This window comes from Trachemys scripta, chromosome 3 (genome assembly GCF_013100865.1).
Source record: "Trachemys scripta elegans isolate TJP31775 chromosome 3, CAS_Tse_1.0, whole genome shotgun sequence".
Taxonomy (NCBI): Eukaryota; Metazoa; Chordata; order Testudines; family Emydidae; genus Trachemys; species Trachemys scripta.
The window spans coordinates 190046069-190064331 of NC_048300.1; the positions used below are offsets into that span (position 1 = coordinate 190046069).

Consider the following 18263-nt stretch of genomic DNA (forward strand, 5'->3'; position numbering starts at 1 on the left):
GACAAGGTAAGGAAACTGTTTCTGCGCTTGTTTCATTTAAATTAAGATGGTTAAAAGCAGCATTTTTCTTCTGCGTAGTGTAGTTTTAATGCTGTATTAAGTCAACATTCATTTGTAAACTTTTAACATATCTCAAATTAACTCCTTTCTTGCGGAGGAGACAGAAGTGAGGTTTGAGGAGAGATTTGCCTGAGGAGAAGGGGGTGGCTTCACAGGATAGCATGGGGAAGGCAGGGCAACACTGAAAAAAGGTACCCAGAAATGTATGGGAGAACTGAAAGGACACTGAGGCTGGCATCAGTTTGTGGAGTGGAGGGTGGAACTGGAGGCTGGAGCAGAGCTGTGCAACCCCATCTCCACTCTGGCCTCCCTAAGCACCGTGGGACTACACTGGTTCTCTGCTGCATTTAGGTGTTTCCATGCCCCTAAAGGAGGCAGTGCAGGATCTGCTCCTTATGACATAGCCACATACTACAGTGTCTGTGTTTTCAGTTTATTTTCTTATACTGTTCCAACTAAAGGGAAAATCAGAAAAAGATTTGCTCCTTAGACTTTACTGCATTAACATCCAAATGCCACTAACTCTACTGGATTTGGCCACCTCTATGCTGAACACAGGTGATTTTACCTGAAGGTCTCTGGGCCTAAAGCATCTGCCAAATATATGACAAATCCCTTCTCCCCCCGGCCCCACCCAAATACATGTGAAACAGACCAATTAGGGTGGTAGTGTAAAATCAACCAATCCCAACCCAAAATATTAGAATGGATATTTTATTTAACTAAATTCTTGAAACAATCTGAATAATTTTACTGAACTCTTGTACTTTTAGAGATAATTTTTATATACACAGTCAGATGAAATATTCCTCACAGCTAGAACATGACTGAGAAATTACAGCTTTCTTAGAAAGCACACAAGGCACCAAGCATTGTAACCAAAGCTACGTGGCTGGCTCTTCCTAGCCGAGGATTGATCATGTTCTGTACATGGTTATTATACGGCTGATTTTGTGGTGTGATGTTTCAGTGTTACATAGATTGCTGCCTCTTAACCAGGCACTTCTCAATATCGTCAAGCACCTGTTCAGCTGCCTTTGGAATCCGAGTCCCAGGACCAAATACACTGGAGACACCAGAGTCATAGAGGAAATCATAATCCTGTTCAGAGAGAGATTTAAATAGTTAAATACGGGAACATGAACTATACCCTTACAGCAGAGGTTCTCAAAGTGGGGGTCTGGACCACCTCACAAGGTTCTTACATGGGGGGCCGCGAGCTGTCAGCCTCCACCTCAACCCCGCTTTGCCTCCAGCATTTATAATGGTGTTATATATATAAAAAGTGTTTTTAATTTATAAGGAGGGGTTGCACTCAGAGGTTTTCTATGTGAAAGGACTCGCCAGTACAAAAGTTTGAGACCCACTGCCTTACAGCATCTATGAGTAATTCTCCAAGGGCACTAAGACTGAAGGCTTGCAACTGTTCCCAGAAAGAGGAAGCAATGGCAGAATAAAAGCTCAAACATACAAAATAAATTCTGAACAATTTCACTGTAAGGGTTCTGTCAATTTAACGTCCGATTCCCTGACATTTTCAAAGGGACACGGAAAGCAGCTCTGATATTCTCTCACTTCTCCATCTAAACTGGTGTGTGGTGTAGCTGTGTAAGGTTAACAGAAGCTACGTTTCACCCAAGAGCTGGCTGCATTTAATTATTATTAAATAATTATCAAAATATGGAAATTATCATTCATCTTCTGTGATAGCACCCAATCTATGTTAAGAGTTTCCCAAATGCTTAAGCACAGTCCCTACTCCAACGAGTTCACAATCTAAGAACAAAGGAGTGAGAGAAATCAGGGGAAAGAGAACAACAATATGTAATTTATATACTGGGCAACTTGATTCATTCCAGGCAGCATAGAAGAGGACCCTAAAGGGACTTAAATGGAAAGGGGCTTAGAGGAGCTCAGGCAGGTTCTACCAGAGGGCTTTGTGGCAGAAGGCATGGAAGTGATTGTGTGGAAATCTGAAAAATGATGACCAAGCTTGGGAGCACTGGTGGAGTGGAGGGATGGCCAACACCAACCCTGCCAAGGGAGGATAAGTAGAGACAGCCACTAAGACTATGGGCTGTGTATCTGTGTTAGTGCAGTGCCTCACACAATGGGGTCCTGGTCTGTGACGGGGGTTCCTAGGTGCTACACACAATTCAAATAATAATGTATTCTAAGGCAGGATCTGGCATTTAATTTGCAAAGTGCTTTGCATTCCTTTGGGGAGAAAGGCACTACAAACAAAATCTTCTTCTTCTTCTGAAGATTCCCCTCTACTCTTGAAGTAACAGGCTGAATACAGCATTCCTTCTTCTACTTGTAGCACACGCAGTTTTGGAAAGAGACCATGGCGTCTGGCTTATATATGAGTGAAGTACTGCTGCTTAGGAGGACTAAAGAATAGACCCATCTGGTGGAAACATTTGCACTTGGCAGTACAGCAGCATCTGCTCCTACATGAATCAGTCACGGAAAATGGAAACTACCATACACGGTTCATTTAACACCTGTGTCTGGTACATGTAATTGTGGTGAACCTTTATTTTTTCTGAGCAGAACAAAGTTCCAAATCCCCCAGGGAGAACTGAGTTGGGAGCATCTCTCAAATATATAGTAGCCCAATTGCCTGATTTACAAAGTGCAACAGCTTTCAGCGCTGAACTGAATAATTCTAATTTTTATAAATTGGGAAACAATTGAAGAGTCCTTATGAGAACAACCCCATGCTGCTAGTTTTTTTCTGAACAAAAGCAGCTTAATGCTTTATCCTGCCAGAAGCTTTGCATGTTAAGCCAGAACAGTTATGTATGACAGCCCAGGGCTTAACTTGCATGAAAATGGACATCAGCAACCTCTTTCTGTGACTAGCATGAAACTTGAAACTGACCCTGACTATTGTGTAGGAAAGCCTTCAGCATTGTAACTCCCCAATGATGTTAAGAGTGCATAGCAAATAGCCAACAAAACAGGGCAGGCTGAAACTGAGTGTTCTTATAACTAAGGTATATTTGTTCTGGAAACAGATACTGAGCAATACCTGAGGGGGGATGACACCTCCACACATGACAAGAATGTCAGGACGGCCAAGTGCGTTCAGCTCCTTGATGAGTTCAGGAACAAGAGTTTTATGACCTGCAGCTAATGTGCTCACCCCCACACAATGCACATCAGCATCTACAGCCTGCTGGGCCACTTCACGGGGTGTCTAAAGAGAGAAATTAAACAGCAAACAGCAATTAGTGCTAAAGTGACTGCTGAACAAGAACTGCAGGGACAAAAGCTGCATTCAAAATACATTTTAAGGGACAGGTTTGATTAAATAATACCTGGAAGAGTGGACCTATGTCCACATCAAAGCCAATGTCTGCAAATCCTGTAGCGATAACCTTAGCTCCTCTGTCATGGCCATCTTGACCCATCTTGGCAACAAGAAGACGAGGTCTGCGCCCTTCACGCTCCATGAACTTGTTTACTCTATTTAAAAAATAGATTTTATTCTTCTAAGTCACTAACACTCATTAAAAGAGTCTAAAAAAAAGACAGGCTACTAGTGGCAACTCCTGCACCTTACGCTACACTAGCAACCAACTCGTGGTTGGTTCATGCAGCATGCTCACCATTTTAGTATTTCACTTTGAATGGACAATGACAGGTTCCCTTTATGAAGTGCTTTGGGTAATAAAATGTTGCTTAGTTTGCAGATTTGTTTTTTCATTCCCACCCCTGCTTTGCTGCTCTTAATGAAGCAAAAATCTTCTGTTATTTGGGGTGCTGATGTATAAAACACGTCTAAGTTTAAGCATGAGTAGTTTCATTGACTTCAAAAGTGCCCGAGAACCACACACACAATATAGACCTCAGTCCTAGATATTACAAGCGAAATGGCCTATAAACATGACTTTGTCCATCTATTACCACTGCAGTCTCTAAAGCATAAGGACACTAATCCTTTTACTCTGCTCCAATTATGTTAAATGGGAATCATATTATTTCCACTAATAATGGTGTGACAGATTTAGAGCTCTTCTGTAAAAAATTATGAATATGGCTGTTTTTTTAGGCTATTTGCTACATGAATATATTGGTTTAGTTTAAGTGCGGGCTCCTGGGAAAAAAACAAGCAGGATGGGAAAGAATGGTTCAAGATAAGACATCCATCATCAATCACATGACTGTTGTTAAGAGACAATGACAGAACAGGAAAAGGCCAGGAACACAGGAGAGCAAAAAAACTCAATCAGGTTTCCAAAGGAACACTCTCTCTCAAGAGAAGGGGGTATTTGCTCAAGGGAACCAGGCTGAGACACAGGCACTCGCTGGGGTTTCTGAAGAAGTTAAGCTTGCCTCGGTTACCATCATGGGATTCGTAACAGTTTAGGTAAGATAGACATGCATGTAGATTGCTTGTTGTTTTAAAATCCTACCCTCTCTAATGCTCTGTTCCTTCTGCAAAACAATGACTTTGGTTTTAAGAAGGCTGCTTTGTCCGTGGGCACCGACCATCCAAGGGAAGAACTGTAGGAGCTTGAACTAAGACCTGCAGGGTAAGCACGGTGGATACATAGGGTACTGTAGTCCAGGGCTTGCTCTCAGAGTGGGAGAATTGTAAAATTCCACCCTGGGACAGATATCATGCACTCAGAGTCCATAAATGGGACAGAGGTGTCCCTATGCCTGTAACTGTGACAGATGTATAATACTCATGTTGTTCATGTACAGAAAAGATGAGCAGTAGACAAGAGACATAAGAAGGTATGGGAAAAGTGTAACTGCATCTTGTTTAGAACATTCACTGAAAAACATGACACTACATGTAAATTAGTGGGTTTTTTTTTTTTTTTTGGGTCTTTAAAAAGAGATGCTTCCATCCAGCAGCAATAATATCTTGAAGTCATTCTGGAGATCACCAGCAGTTGGTGCAGGAGGTCTACAGCAGTTAAGAGTGAAGATCATCAATACTACAGTAACACCTAATAGAGCACCTCAGTCACCTCACCTAAGATGCCAGCAACAAAGCCAGAAACTGGCAAAAGAGACAAATGGTATCTGTTTCTCAAAGATGGGTACAATTCTGCTCTTGGTGATATGAATGTGCAACTCCCACTGAGTTCAACTAAAGTTGCATGGAAGTATCCAAAGGCAGAATCTGGTCCTATAACATTATAGACATTATTGAGAGTGAATGTAGCTGCAAGGACAACCTATAAAACCTGTTTTATGTTTAGTCATAAATATAAGTTCCTGAATTGTTCTGCAAATATGCTCAGAGTCCACTATTATGGAGCCTTCACAACATGTTGGTTCATTAGACAGACTGCACCATCTTGTGCAGGGGTCTCAAACTCAAATGACCACGATGGCCACATGAGGGCCGCATCACTGACACACACACCCTTGCTGGCCCTGGCCCTGCCCCCACTCCACCCCTTCCATGAGGCCCCACCTCTTCCCACCCCTTCCCCGAAGTCCCCACCCCCTCCCTGCCCCCAGAGGGTGCATGAGGGGTGTGGTGGGGGCTCGGGGCAGGGAATTGAGGTGTGGGATGCAGCAGGGGGCTCAGGGCAGAGAGTTGGGGGGCGGGGTGCAGGAGGGCTTGGGGCTCTGGGGTGGCAGCGGCGCACGCCGGGGCCAGGGCAGGCTGTCAGCCCCGGCCCCGTTCCACTCCACTCCGGGAAGTAGCTGGAACCATGTCCCTACGGCCCCTGGGGGAGAGGGACGCAGGGCTCCGCACGCTGCTTGCAGCTCCTCCAGGTACCTCCCCCGAAACTCCCATTGGCCGCGGTTCCCCGTTCCTGGCTAATGGAAGCTGCGAGGGGGGAGGGGGGAACCAGGGCAACCTGGAGGCCAGGGCAACACAGGGACGGAGCCCTCTGCTTCTCCCCCCCCGGCCGCAGGGACGTGATGCCAGCCAGCGTGGGGCTCGAGGGGGGGCAATCCCACAGGTGTAGTTTGTCCACCCCTGGCCTGGAGGTAGGCCCAGGGGGGCGGGTGCAGGCCACGTGTTTGAGACCCCTGATCTAGTGATTCTAGAGGATCACATATGCAACACAAATGTCTAACATTAACTATGAGGCCATTCCCTCCTTCTGAGCCAGCAGCAAACTCTCACCTATTGATAGCATGAAGAATTTCGTCGCTCTCCCCAAACTCCTGGCGGTAAGCTCCGCTCACCATTCGGTCACTGGCTCTGTGCTCCCCAAACACCTTTTTCATTGCCTCTGTTATTTCTCCAACTGTACATCTAAAATACACAGAGTTAAAACGTTAGTATCATTAGGAGACTGAAATCAAAACAATGCAGAAATCCCCAGCAACAGCCTGATGATTAGTCAGAAGAGAAAATTCAAACAAACTACGCTTTCCCTTTTACTCTACCAATGCTGAAAATTATAATTTCATTAGCACCACACAGTAACAGAATATGCAGTAGTACTTTGGAAATAAATTTCTGATCTACTGATGAGACGACTTGACTAAGAACTGCACATCCCAGGGACATGCAACTGGAATGGTCACAGATCAAACCCTTCATCAAGATAACTGAAATGCCAGGAGTAGGGATTTCCTTTTATACAATCACTAACGTATTTGTGCTAGTATAGAATTCTTGTCCTACCCAGCACCAAGAGGCTTCCTTGTAAAATAGCCTCAGACTCAAATCCTAAAATAAACTGCATGAGAAATATTGAAGAACACACACAAAAGTGGACTGGAATAAAAAAAGCCTTCACTGCACTCAGTCACTAGTTGCCATCCGAGGAGAGAACATTCTGAGGTCTGAGTAAAATATGTTACACTTAATGTGCTCCGATTTTCCCCCTGTACTACATCTTACTTGGCTACTCTGACTTTCACCAGCGGTATATTTTACTGTCCTATACACTTTCTCCTAGATATTGCTCAATTGAGATGTAAGCCACAGGCAGAGCTGTTCAAACATGCAACTCTCCGATGCCTTCTATTTTATTCTGCTTTTTTCTTCAGTCTCCAAGATTGTGCATCTTTTCCATCATATTTTCCTTCTTGTTTTTCCAAATCTTCTGATTTCTCAATCAACAGCTGCTTTGCTTTGTACGAGGACAATTCAGAAACACAGTGCTGGTACAGAACAATGCTACTGTTAGTTTTTCTATATTATTAACAGCAACATTTATATTTGCTGCAGCATCTAAAAGCCACAATAAAGCTGGGCCCCATTGTGCTAGGTGCAGTAAAAACATAATAAAGGACAGTTCTACCCCCAAGGGCTTACAATCTAGTATCTAGTGGATTCCACCTTTCTGTGAGAAATTAGTTTTCCCCTGCCCAAATTTATACTACATAACCTGTGGTGATAGGACAATACTGTGCCCAAATTATTGTGGCACAGAAACCAACTGAAAGGGACTGACAGAAAGAAATAAGCTAATTAACAAGAAAAAGGCTAGGTCTACACTACCCGCCTGAATCGGCGGGTAGAAATCGACCTCTTGGGGATCGATTTATCGCGTCCCGTTGGGACGCGACAATCGATCCCCAAATCGACGCTCTTACTCCACCAGCGGAGGTGGGAGTAAGCGCCGTCGACAGAAAGCCGCAGAAGTCGATTTTGCCGCCGTCCTCACAGTGGGGTAAGTCGGCTGCGATACGTCGAATTCAGCTACACTATTCACGTAGCTGAATTTGCGTATCTTAAATCGACTCCCCCCTGTAGTGTAGATGTACCCAAAGAAACTCCTCTTCAGAAGTTAAACAGCTCAGCTCTAACCACCACCTCAGCAGTGTTCTCTGACCCTGCTAGGACAAAGACTGAATACAGGTCTGCATAATGGTGTGAAGCAGGCGAGTGAGCAAGCTAACAATTATGTATTTCAATAATATATTCAGTGGCATATATTAGTATGCCCTGAGATGAAAAAAGAGGAGGGAAATAACACACACACACACACGCATATGACTTGTTGCAAACTTAGTCAAAGTAGAAAATAGACATCAAGAACATTTCCAAAGCACATTAATTATAAATGCAAAAAATAAAGACAATACCCCATTCAATTACACTTTCTTTCTGCCATCTGTGCTGTAATCTTCTCTCAATTCACCAATACAGAGATACCATTTGGCTGTAGTTAATCACATTTAATCCTTTTGGAACTTGCACTTTTTGTATTATTACATTTAGCAATGAGGAATGCTCTTACTCAAAATTGTTTTTGTGACCTAGTTAAAGAGTAAATACCCTCTAAGTCTTAAAACAAAAAATGTCAGAGGACAATCTGGATATCACTGCTTAATATCAGTTTAGACAGCTGTAACTTCTCCTCCATATGCTTTTACTAGGAGATAGTCAGAGATGGCCAGAGATGGCCAAAATTCTAATGGGTATTAGCTGTAATCCCAGCCCTATGCCTGGCATCCAATATGTCCTGAAGATGACTTTCTGGTGTATTCACAGGAATCCTATAGTAAATCTCACGTAGATCTCTTGCCTCCAGCAAATCCTTGGCTATCTTTTGCTCTGTCCTTCCTACATCTGGTCATACCTACACGCTCTGCTTGAGACTGTGTTCCTGTCCTTAAATAAACCTTCTGCTTTACTGGCTGGTTGAGAGTCACAGTGAATCTCAGGAAGAGGGGTGCAGGGCCCTGACTCCCCCACACTCCGCGACAGAGGGATCTTCATCTAACCTCACAGCTTTCTTGAGAAGGAAAGAAACATGTTATGCCACTATCAGCTATTGGCCAAGACAGTGCTTTTAAAGAGAAGTGAAAAAATTGATAATTTGTATCCTAAAATGCATTTAGGTCAGGCTGAAATCTACTGAGAGAATGTCTGGCTCTACAGATCTGGGTTCTGTTTTTGGATTGGTTGCTGACTCATCGCATGACTTTGGGCAAGTCACTTAATTTTTCAATAATGCAGTTTACCTTTCAGAAGAAACATTACATCTATTTTATGTCATCAGAGCAATAAAACTGACAGCTTGATTTTCAGAGGGCCTGAGCACCAACAGTTCTTACTGAAATTAATGAGAGAAGTCAGTAAGCACCTCTTCTATATATCAGGCTGTTAATGCTTGTATAGCATTTTGCAATCCTAAAAGGTGCTATAAAACTGAAAAATATTATTACATTAATGAACAGGTCCCTGTGTCTGATCAGGAGCAGTTATTTTCTCTGAGGCATTAGAGGAAACATAAAACACAACAGAACCTCCAAGTCAATTTCATACATGTGCTGACATACTATAAATTAAGTACTTGTGGCTGTTTGGTAGCCCATTAGCCTCATAAATGTAGGTGTGCATTTCTGATCATACTCTGTGAGGCCAATGGATATAAACAGAATAGTTTTTAAACATCTGAATTTTCAAAATAAGTAAGTGTAGGGGTAAATTTTGATATGAAAGAAAGAGCTAGGATACCAGCCAATCAGGATTTCTTTCTGAATGCACTAACAGAACAATTTGCCATTAGATTGTCATTCTTAAATAGCTGCATAATTGGCTTAAAGCAGAACGGAGTGTAACAGATAGAAACCTGGGCATCATGGTTTCTGAGTAAGATGCATGGAAAACTAAAGTAGATTGGTGAAATCACAAAGGAACAAGATTACTGTAAACTAGATTTGTTAAATCTGGAGAAAGTGTGATTAATGACATGTGACAGACTACATCTAGCTGGTCTGATCTCAGTTCATTTAAATAATTGGTCTTGTAGATTTAATATTTAAATTGGTAGGTTTCTATGATAATGAAGTACTGCCCAAGTTTAGATCTGTTAGCTCCAGAAAATAAACTATTAACCCATAGCATGTAAGAAGTTGGTGTATTCAAGAGTGACTGGAAGAAAGAAAGCATTTACAAAGAACCTTTTCAAAGATGAGAAGGAAGATGGGGAATAATTAATTCCATACTAAAGAGGTACATGAAGAGACAATGGCCTCACATTTGTACATTTCAGAGTTGGAAGAGAAATGTAATCATTTGACAGTGGTCTTACCAAGTGTTGTCCTCAGACCCTCAAATATAAAGCTCGTGTTTGGGAGAACAAAAGTATATGCTCTCTAAACTGAATGGGGATTGACCAACATGTTGTTCTGGGACATGTTTCACACCTCTCTAGGATACAGAACTAAGCCAACCTTTGAACTGTGGGCCAGACAAATTAAGTTTTTTGCTGAGCCATAGGCCTGGGCTACACTAGCGGGGTGGTTCGAACTAAGATACACAACTTCAGCTACGCTATTCATGTAGCTGAAGTCGAAGTATCTTAGTTCGACTTACCTGGCCGTCCTCACTTGACAGCCGCGGCTCCCCCATCGACTCTGCTTACACCTCCTGCCGAGGTGGAGTACGGGCGTCAATTTGCGGATCGATTTATCGCGTCCAGACGAGATGTGATAATCAATCCCCTATACATCAAACACTACCTGCCAATAATATTTTCAATACACTAACATATGGGTATCGCTTCTGTAGCAACATCTTTGGCTATAGTTTAAAGCAGTTTTTGTCACTACCTTTATATTAGGCTTTTCTCTGTTACTGTAGTTTACCAATAACGTCTGATTATACTTAAGAAATCTTTACTTGGCTTTGGACTTCTACTAACTGTGTATTTACTAATACATACTTCTGAGAGAAGCTATATCTGACTTCAGAGGAGACAGATGTAACCAATGTCCTCGCTATAAAGTCTGAGCAGGTTGTGATCAACCTCCAATTGTGAGGGCCCAGTTCGTAATGTGGGGAGAATCGAATGACCTGAATAATACCAAACACTGTTATAATGAACATGGGCTCCAATCCTACAATCAAGCGGGTGGAACCTCCACTCAGTCTTACACTGTTGAGTTAAAAACTACTGTTGTGTTAGGTTTTATTGCTCAAACCATATTCCTAGTAGGTCTAGTTAGTTATTTTCAAACTATTTTTAAATTTCACACTAACAGATCTCAGTTTTTACAAAACTTTTCATTACTTTGTAACTAAAATCCATTTAGTTTTGATTACTCTGATTTAAATGCAATATTCAATATTCATTTTATTTTCTACCTCCACAATTTTAAATTCCCCTAAGAGTCAAATCATCCCACATCTCTGTCAAATTTAATCTGAATGTTGAAAAGTAATTTGGACAAATATATAGGCTCACCTAAAGCCCAACCAAGAAATGAAATCCCAGAGATAATTTTCCATCAGCTGTCACTGACTATTTAAATCATTTTGTTCATTTCACAGAATCAATATGCCATGTTCATAAAGGTCAACAAGAAAATGTCAATATGCATTATTCATCCACATTTATTGCAATACACCCATACCAAATAACTACTGGAAAATTAGCAAAATGGAGGAAGAGGGAAGCAAAATTGTTTCAGACTCTGTTTTAGAAATTCAGGTTTCTTTGACAATTACTGAGACTGATATTTGCATCGTACTGGCCTATATTTATAACACGTTTTATTTCAATGGGTTCCAAACTGTTTAGAATCTAATCTGCTGCTTCTGCCAGTGTCAGGGGCTGGCATCTTCCTTCTCCCCCTCTGCCCATCTCTGCAGGGGTGATCCTTTCCTTGCTGCTCCTGGGAGCAGAGGTAGCTGGGTTCTCTAATTGCTCAAGGGTTCCCTCCATAACCTTTCAAAAGGCAGGGGACCCACACGTGAGATTTGTTAACCAAAAGTAAGGCTCTATGGCAATATGTTTACTAGTGGTACATTCATCTATTAGATGTAACATTCCAAAATATTCTCCTGCACAGGCATTAAATAGTGCCATAGATTAATAAGAGATCGATAATCAACCTACTTTCCAGTAAACATCTGTCCACATTCCATACAAGTCAGTGCAGTTCTGTTCAACAGCACAGTGCTTAAGGACAAGAATACTGTAGGTCATAACAGAGATACAGAGAACTAATTGGGAAATTATGATGATGATGATGACATTAACTCCTGTGAGGGCCAATATTACCTTCCAGTGATGTCTCCAACTCCAAGAGTGGTGATGACACGTTCCAGAGGGCGTTGGGACAAGCTCTCCTCTTTTGAAAGGAGATCTGTTGCACATGTGGTTGTTGCAGATGAAGTAGTGGTAGAATCAGATGAAGATGGAAGGCTAAAGATCTGCTCTAAGGATGTGGATAGGCAATTAAGTTTGGTTTGCTCATTTTTGACCCATCCACATTATTAAGAGGCATTTTCATTTTGTTGTTTTTTTGGCACTGGGACTACATTACAAACCTCCAGGAGCACATGCAGAGGACAAAAGGGAGACAGTCAAAGACCAAAACTCAGTTTGAAATAGCAACTAAGGGTATGTCTACACTGCAATGAAAGACTTGCAGCATGGCCGCGACTGGCCTGGGCTCATGAGACTCGGGCTGCTGGGCTATAATATTGCAGCGTAAACATTTGGGCTTGGGCTGAAACCTGGGCTTTGAGACCCCATGAGGAGGGAGTGTTTTAGAGCCTGGGCTTCAGCCCAAGCCTGAATGTGTGCACGCCTATTTTTAATCAGCTGACTCAGGCTCTGAGACTCCGTGTGGTGGGTTTTTAATCGCAGTGTAAACATAGCCTTAACCATTGTTAAGGTGGCTTAGATGATAATGGTGAATGTGTCTCAGGACTACAGAAGATGCTTTACTACTTGAGACTAAGACAGAAAGTGCTTTTGACTAAAGTAGATACAAGTTTTCTACATTAGTCAGAAATGTTTTCACACCAATTTGTGGTGTAGGGAAGGAGATCTTCCAGATCACAGAGAGTGATAAGATTTTTTTTCTCTATCCCTTTTCACATCTCAGACATTTTCAGGCTCTCTGACCTGTGAAACAGCAGAGCAATACATCAAAGAAACCTATTCATAGTCTGAAACTGATAAGAGCTTGAGCCACAAACAGAATCTGTGTGAACAGCAACATTTTAGGGGAAATTTTATTCCCAATACTGTCCTTGAAAATAAATTAAACATACTTTTAAGAGACTGAAAAAGTATTTGTATTTGGCTACCACCACCAAACCACAACCAAGGGTAATGCCCATCTGAACCTCTGAAACACACCTTCATGGTCAAGGATATTATCCCGCATTAAAAAAAATGTATCCTATTTAAAAGCTGAAAGGGTGTGTCGATCTGTGACATATTAAATACGGCAACCTACGTATCCAAGAATTATTGGAAAAGTTGAAAGAAGTAAAGGGAAACAGTCAACTTTTCACATCGGTTACGTTGTCCAACTTTTCTTACCCTACCTTGCGCGTGCTGCTTCCACTGCCAGTGCCAATAGGTTGCCTTGACCTGTGGCAGCACATTCTGTTAGAGCAGCGAGACACTGCTGGGCTGCTGCTTCATCTCTGCTAGCTTTTACCTTAGATGAAGGAGAGAAAAATACTCAGTTTAAGTAAGCAGCTATAAGGCAATCAGGAATTCCAATGTCCACGCAGTATGCAGAGGCGGTCAAAAAAGCAAACAGGATGTTAGGAATCATTAAAAAGGGGATAGAGAATAAGACTGAGAATATATTATTGCCCTTATATAAATCCATGGTACGCCCTCATCTCGAATACTGCGTACAGATGTGGTCTCCTCATCTCAAAAAAGATATACTGGCACTAGAAAAGGTTCAGAAAAGGGCAACTAAAATGATGAAGGGTTTGGAACGGGTCCCATATGAGGAGAGATTAAAGAGGCTAGGATTTTTCAGCTTGGAAAAGAGGAGACTAAGGGGGGATATGATAGAGATCTATAAAATCATGAGTGATGTGGAGAAAGTGGATAAGGAAAAGTTATTTACTTATTCCCATAATACAAGAACTAGGGGTCATCAAATGAAATTAATAGGCAGCAGGTTTAAAACAAATAAAAGGAAGTTCTTCTTCACGCAGCGCACAGTCAACTTGTGGAACTCCTTACCTGAGGAGGTTGTGAAGGCTAGGACTATAACAGAGTTTAAAAGAGAACTGGATAAATTCATGGTGGTTAAGTCCATTAATGGCTATTAGCTAGGACGGGTAAGGAATGGTGTCCCTAGCCTCTGTTTGTCAGAGGGTGGAGATGGATGGCAGGAGAGAGATCACTTGATCATTGCCTGTTAGGTTCACTCCCTCTGGGGCACCTGGCATTGGCCACTGTCGGTAGACAGGATACAGGGCTAGATGGACCTTTGGTCTGACCCGGTACGGCCTTTCTTATATTCTTATGTTCTAATATGAGCCTGGTAAAGGTTCCCTGGTTGAAGATGCCTGTATTGGAATCAAATAAGAATACAGCTATCATTACTATGTTGAAGATCAGTATGTTGAAGGTCGCAAGACCAATATTTGGAAACGTCTCCTGGTTCTGAAAGTATTTATTTATACAAGTAAGCCGACTCAATAACTTTGCAACAGTATTCTTCATGTGATTTTAAATATACTGTACTATAAAGCAGCTAGAGAATGAGGCTTTCAGTGTTGTCATCTGAAAGCGGGGATCCCAAGATGATGCAAAGCAATGATTCCTAGTTCTAATGTTAGGGAGAGATACCACAGTAATGATGGAATGCAAGTAGGTGGAAGGGAACATGGTAAGAACAACATCTCTCTCTGACTCAGGTATTTCTAAGGTGTTAGCACTTTTGTATTTAGGCACTGACAATATGGTTTAAAAACACCCAATATCTTCCTAATTATCTCAGCTAGAAATGAATGCTTTGCACTGTATTATAGCTTGACACTCCAGTTTTCACATGCATGTTATATATCACAACATTTGCTTCTGATCCCAGCATTCCATGAAATATTGGATCCTACATCAACAAAAGCGTAACAATATTTCTGGCACTATTCCAGGCATGAATACAATAGATAAATCTCAGAGTAGCGTAATTTTCAACCCCTGATAGGTGCTGTGACATGAAAACTTGCAAGAGAAACAATAATACACTCACTTTTGAGTACTCCCTTATTATGCAACATTATTAAAGGTTACCCAGCACAAATCAACAGAAGCCAGATATTTCGAAGAGGGGGTGACATATCATTAATTATGCTTTCCACCTGCCCTTCCTCTCCTTGCCACTATACCACTTTGAGGCTATGTTAAGCTTAGTTTTACTTTTTCTGGATTTTTCTCCTGTTGGTGTCATAGATTTACTGTTTATAATGTATTTTGTAATGTGTAAGTATTAAACAAATTCTGTTAAGGCAAAAGATTTTCATAATCAGGTACATCGAGCTAGGCTCCTAAGTACACATGTAGGCACATATAAATATAGACAAAGGGAGCCTGCCTGGTTTCTCAGCATTTCTGAAAAATCTGGTTACATCTGTAGATGTCTCTCTGCGGACTTCAGAGCCTAACATTAGGCACTTACTTCAGAAAATCTTGGCCTAAATATTTAGAGTCACATTTTTAGGGGGATCTCCTTAGAAGCGCTTACAAAAGTTTTTCATGGGCAGAACCTTTGTCTGACTGCAATGTGAATGTGAGTGAGTGAGTGTAAACTTATGCTCTACTACATAAGATGGATATAAAGGAAGCCTAATGAAAAAATTACTCTAAATGTCTAAAGAAAAAAACAAAAAAAGGAACAGAAAGTTAAAATTATTAAAACAGAGTTAAGGCTGGCGCACTTTGAAAATGTTCCACAAATAAGAGTAAGAAACAAAATTAAGAAAGCATCATTACCTTTAGAATAATTTGCTGAATAGCCCAAAAAGTGAGGGCGAGAAAAATATTCAGAAATAGGAATCTTTCCTCTGACTTCCATGGGCTTTGGATCAGGCCCCATGTTATTTATTTTAAATTTATTTTACTTGGTCTTTTCATTCTCACGAAGTCCAGCACACCTGAGCTTCTGCCCCAGCATTTACTGTCTTATCTATCACAGAACTCAATTAGAGGTGGAAGTCCACTTAATGGGGGAAAGGTAGCAGAGGTGTGACATTTTTATCATATCTAAGCAAAGATTTTAATTCCTTTTTGTGCAATAGAAAGAACCTTTTTGTGCACTAGAAAGAATGTAAAGTAAGGATTTTTTTTAAAAGTTATCAAAAGAAAGAAGCATATTCTACACATTATATTATAGACTAAAAACCTGCATATGGGCACAGCCACACAGTCCCAATGATCTATGAACCAAATGCTATAGAAATACAAAAATATCTCATTTCAATAAACTTCTTGTATAAATAGGAATATTAATACCAGTCTTGATGAGTATCCACAACAGCCACGAGGTGCTTCAAGAAAGTAAAACTGAAACACAACATGAGGACGGAATACAAGCAAACAATGCCTGGAGCTGTTGCATTAATTACACTGGTCTACAATTTTTGAGAAGTTGTCTGCTTCAGAGATAAAATGTGCTATTTATTATGTATTTTGATGTGCTGAATTCAAATATGACAATTAAAACAACTGATTGGCTACTGTTTCTAAGATATTTAAGTTTTTACATTTTATGTCTATGTATATTGTGTAGATAGTAGAGTTTTAATCATAAACTGTAAACCTAGGTCTTTTCATGTGTTTATGGTTGCTTTACATGATAATATTTCACCTGTCCTGTTTATGTAACACTTTAAAAATCAGCAACAGGGTTATATAAATAAAATTTATTATACAACAAAAGGCAAAAAACTATTATGTATATAGTTTAGTCCTATTCAGTGTCTACTCGGCGCTTCTTGGCTTGTCTCTTGTATTCATTAAATGGAGCATCTCTTGTCACTGTCCAGCAATAGTTTGCAAGCATTGATGGGCTCCATTTGCCCTGATAGCGTTTCTCCATTGTTGCAATGTCCTGGTGAAATCGCTCGCCATGCTCATCGCTCACTGCTCCGCAGTTCGGTGGAAAAAAAATCTCGATGAGAGTGCAAAAAATGTATCTTTAGTGACATGTTGCAACCAAGGCTTTTGTATGCCTTGAGGAGGTTTTCCACCAATAACCTGTAGTTGTCTGCCTTGTTGTTTCCGAGAAAATGTATTGCCACTAACTGGAAGGCTTTCCATGCTGTCTTTTCCTTGCCACGCAGTGCATGGTCAAATGCATCATCTCGAAGAAATTCACGAATCTGAGGACCAACAAAGACACCTTCCTTTATCTTAGCTTCACTTAACCTTGGAAATTTTCCACGGAGGTACTTGAAAGCTGCTTGTGTTTTGTCAATGGCCTTGACAAAGTTCTTCATCAGACCCAGCTTGATGTGTAAGGGTGGTAACAAAATCTTCCTTGATTCAATGAGTGGTGGATGCTGAACACTTTTCCTCCCAGGCTCCAATGACTGTCGGAGTGGCCAATCTTTCTTGATGTAGTGGGAATCTCTTGCACGACTATCCCATTCGCAGAGAAAACAGCAGTACTTTGTGTATCCAGTCTGCAGACCAAGCAAGAGAGCAACAACCTTCAAATCGCCACAAAGCTGCCACTGATGTTGGTCATAGTTTATGCACCTCAAAAGTTGTTTCATGTTGTCATATGTTTCCTTCATATGGACTTCATGACCAACTGGAATTGATGGCAAAACATTGCCATTATGCAGTAAAACAGCTTTAAGGCTCGTCTTCGATGAATCAATAAACATTCTCCACTCATCTAGATCATGAACGATGTTGAGGGCTGCCATCACACCATCAATGTTGTTGCAGGCTACAAGATCACCTTCCATGAAGAAGAATGGGACAAGATCCTTTTGATGGTCACAGAACATGGAAACCCTAACATCACCTGCCAGGAGATTCCATTGCTGTAGTCTGGAGCCCAACAGCTCTGCCTTACTCTTGGGTAGTTCCAAATCCCTGACAAGGTCATTCGGTTCACCTTGTGTTATGAGGTGTGGTTCAGAGGAGGAGGATGGGAGAAAATGAGGGTCCTCTGACATTGATGGTTCAGGACCAGAAGTTTCATCCTCTTCCTCGTCTGACTCAAGTGAGAATGATTCTGGTGCATCAGGAACCGGCAGTACTTCTCCGTGAGGTACTGGGCGTATAGCTGATGGAATGTTTGGATAATGCACAGTCCACTTTTTCTTCTTTGACACACCTTTCCCAACTGGAGGCACCATGCAGATGTAACAATTGCTGGTATGATCTGTTGGCTCTCTCCAAATCATTGGCACTGCAAAAGGGATAGATTTCCTTTTCCTGTTCAACCACTGGCGAAGATTTGTTGCACATGTGTGGGGCCCACCTCTTGTCCTGATCTCCAATTTTGCAGCCAAAATAAAGGTGATAGGCTTT

At 41.4% G+C, this 18263-nt stretch overlaps 1 protein-coding gene across 1 annotated transcript in view; it reads right to left on the minus strand.

The window, feature by feature from the left end:
• MMUT (methylmalonyl-CoA mutase) overlaps nt 1–18263 on the minus strand; it is a 37916-nt gene continuing 19653 nt past the window's right edge. The window contains exons 8-12 of the mRNA XM_034766675.1: nt 13295–13410; nt 6170–6301; nt 3387–3534; nt 3098–3265; nt 1–1161 (exon numbers count right to left, since the gene is read on the minus strand). Coding sequence (XP_034622566.1) covers nt 1033–1161; nt 3098–3265; nt 3387–3534; nt 6170–6301; nt 13295–13410 — 693 coding nt within the window. The 3' untranslated portion in view covers nt 1–1032. The remainder of the gene's footprint in view (nt 1162–3097; nt 3266–3386; nt 3535–6169; nt 6302–13294; nt 13411–18263) is intronic.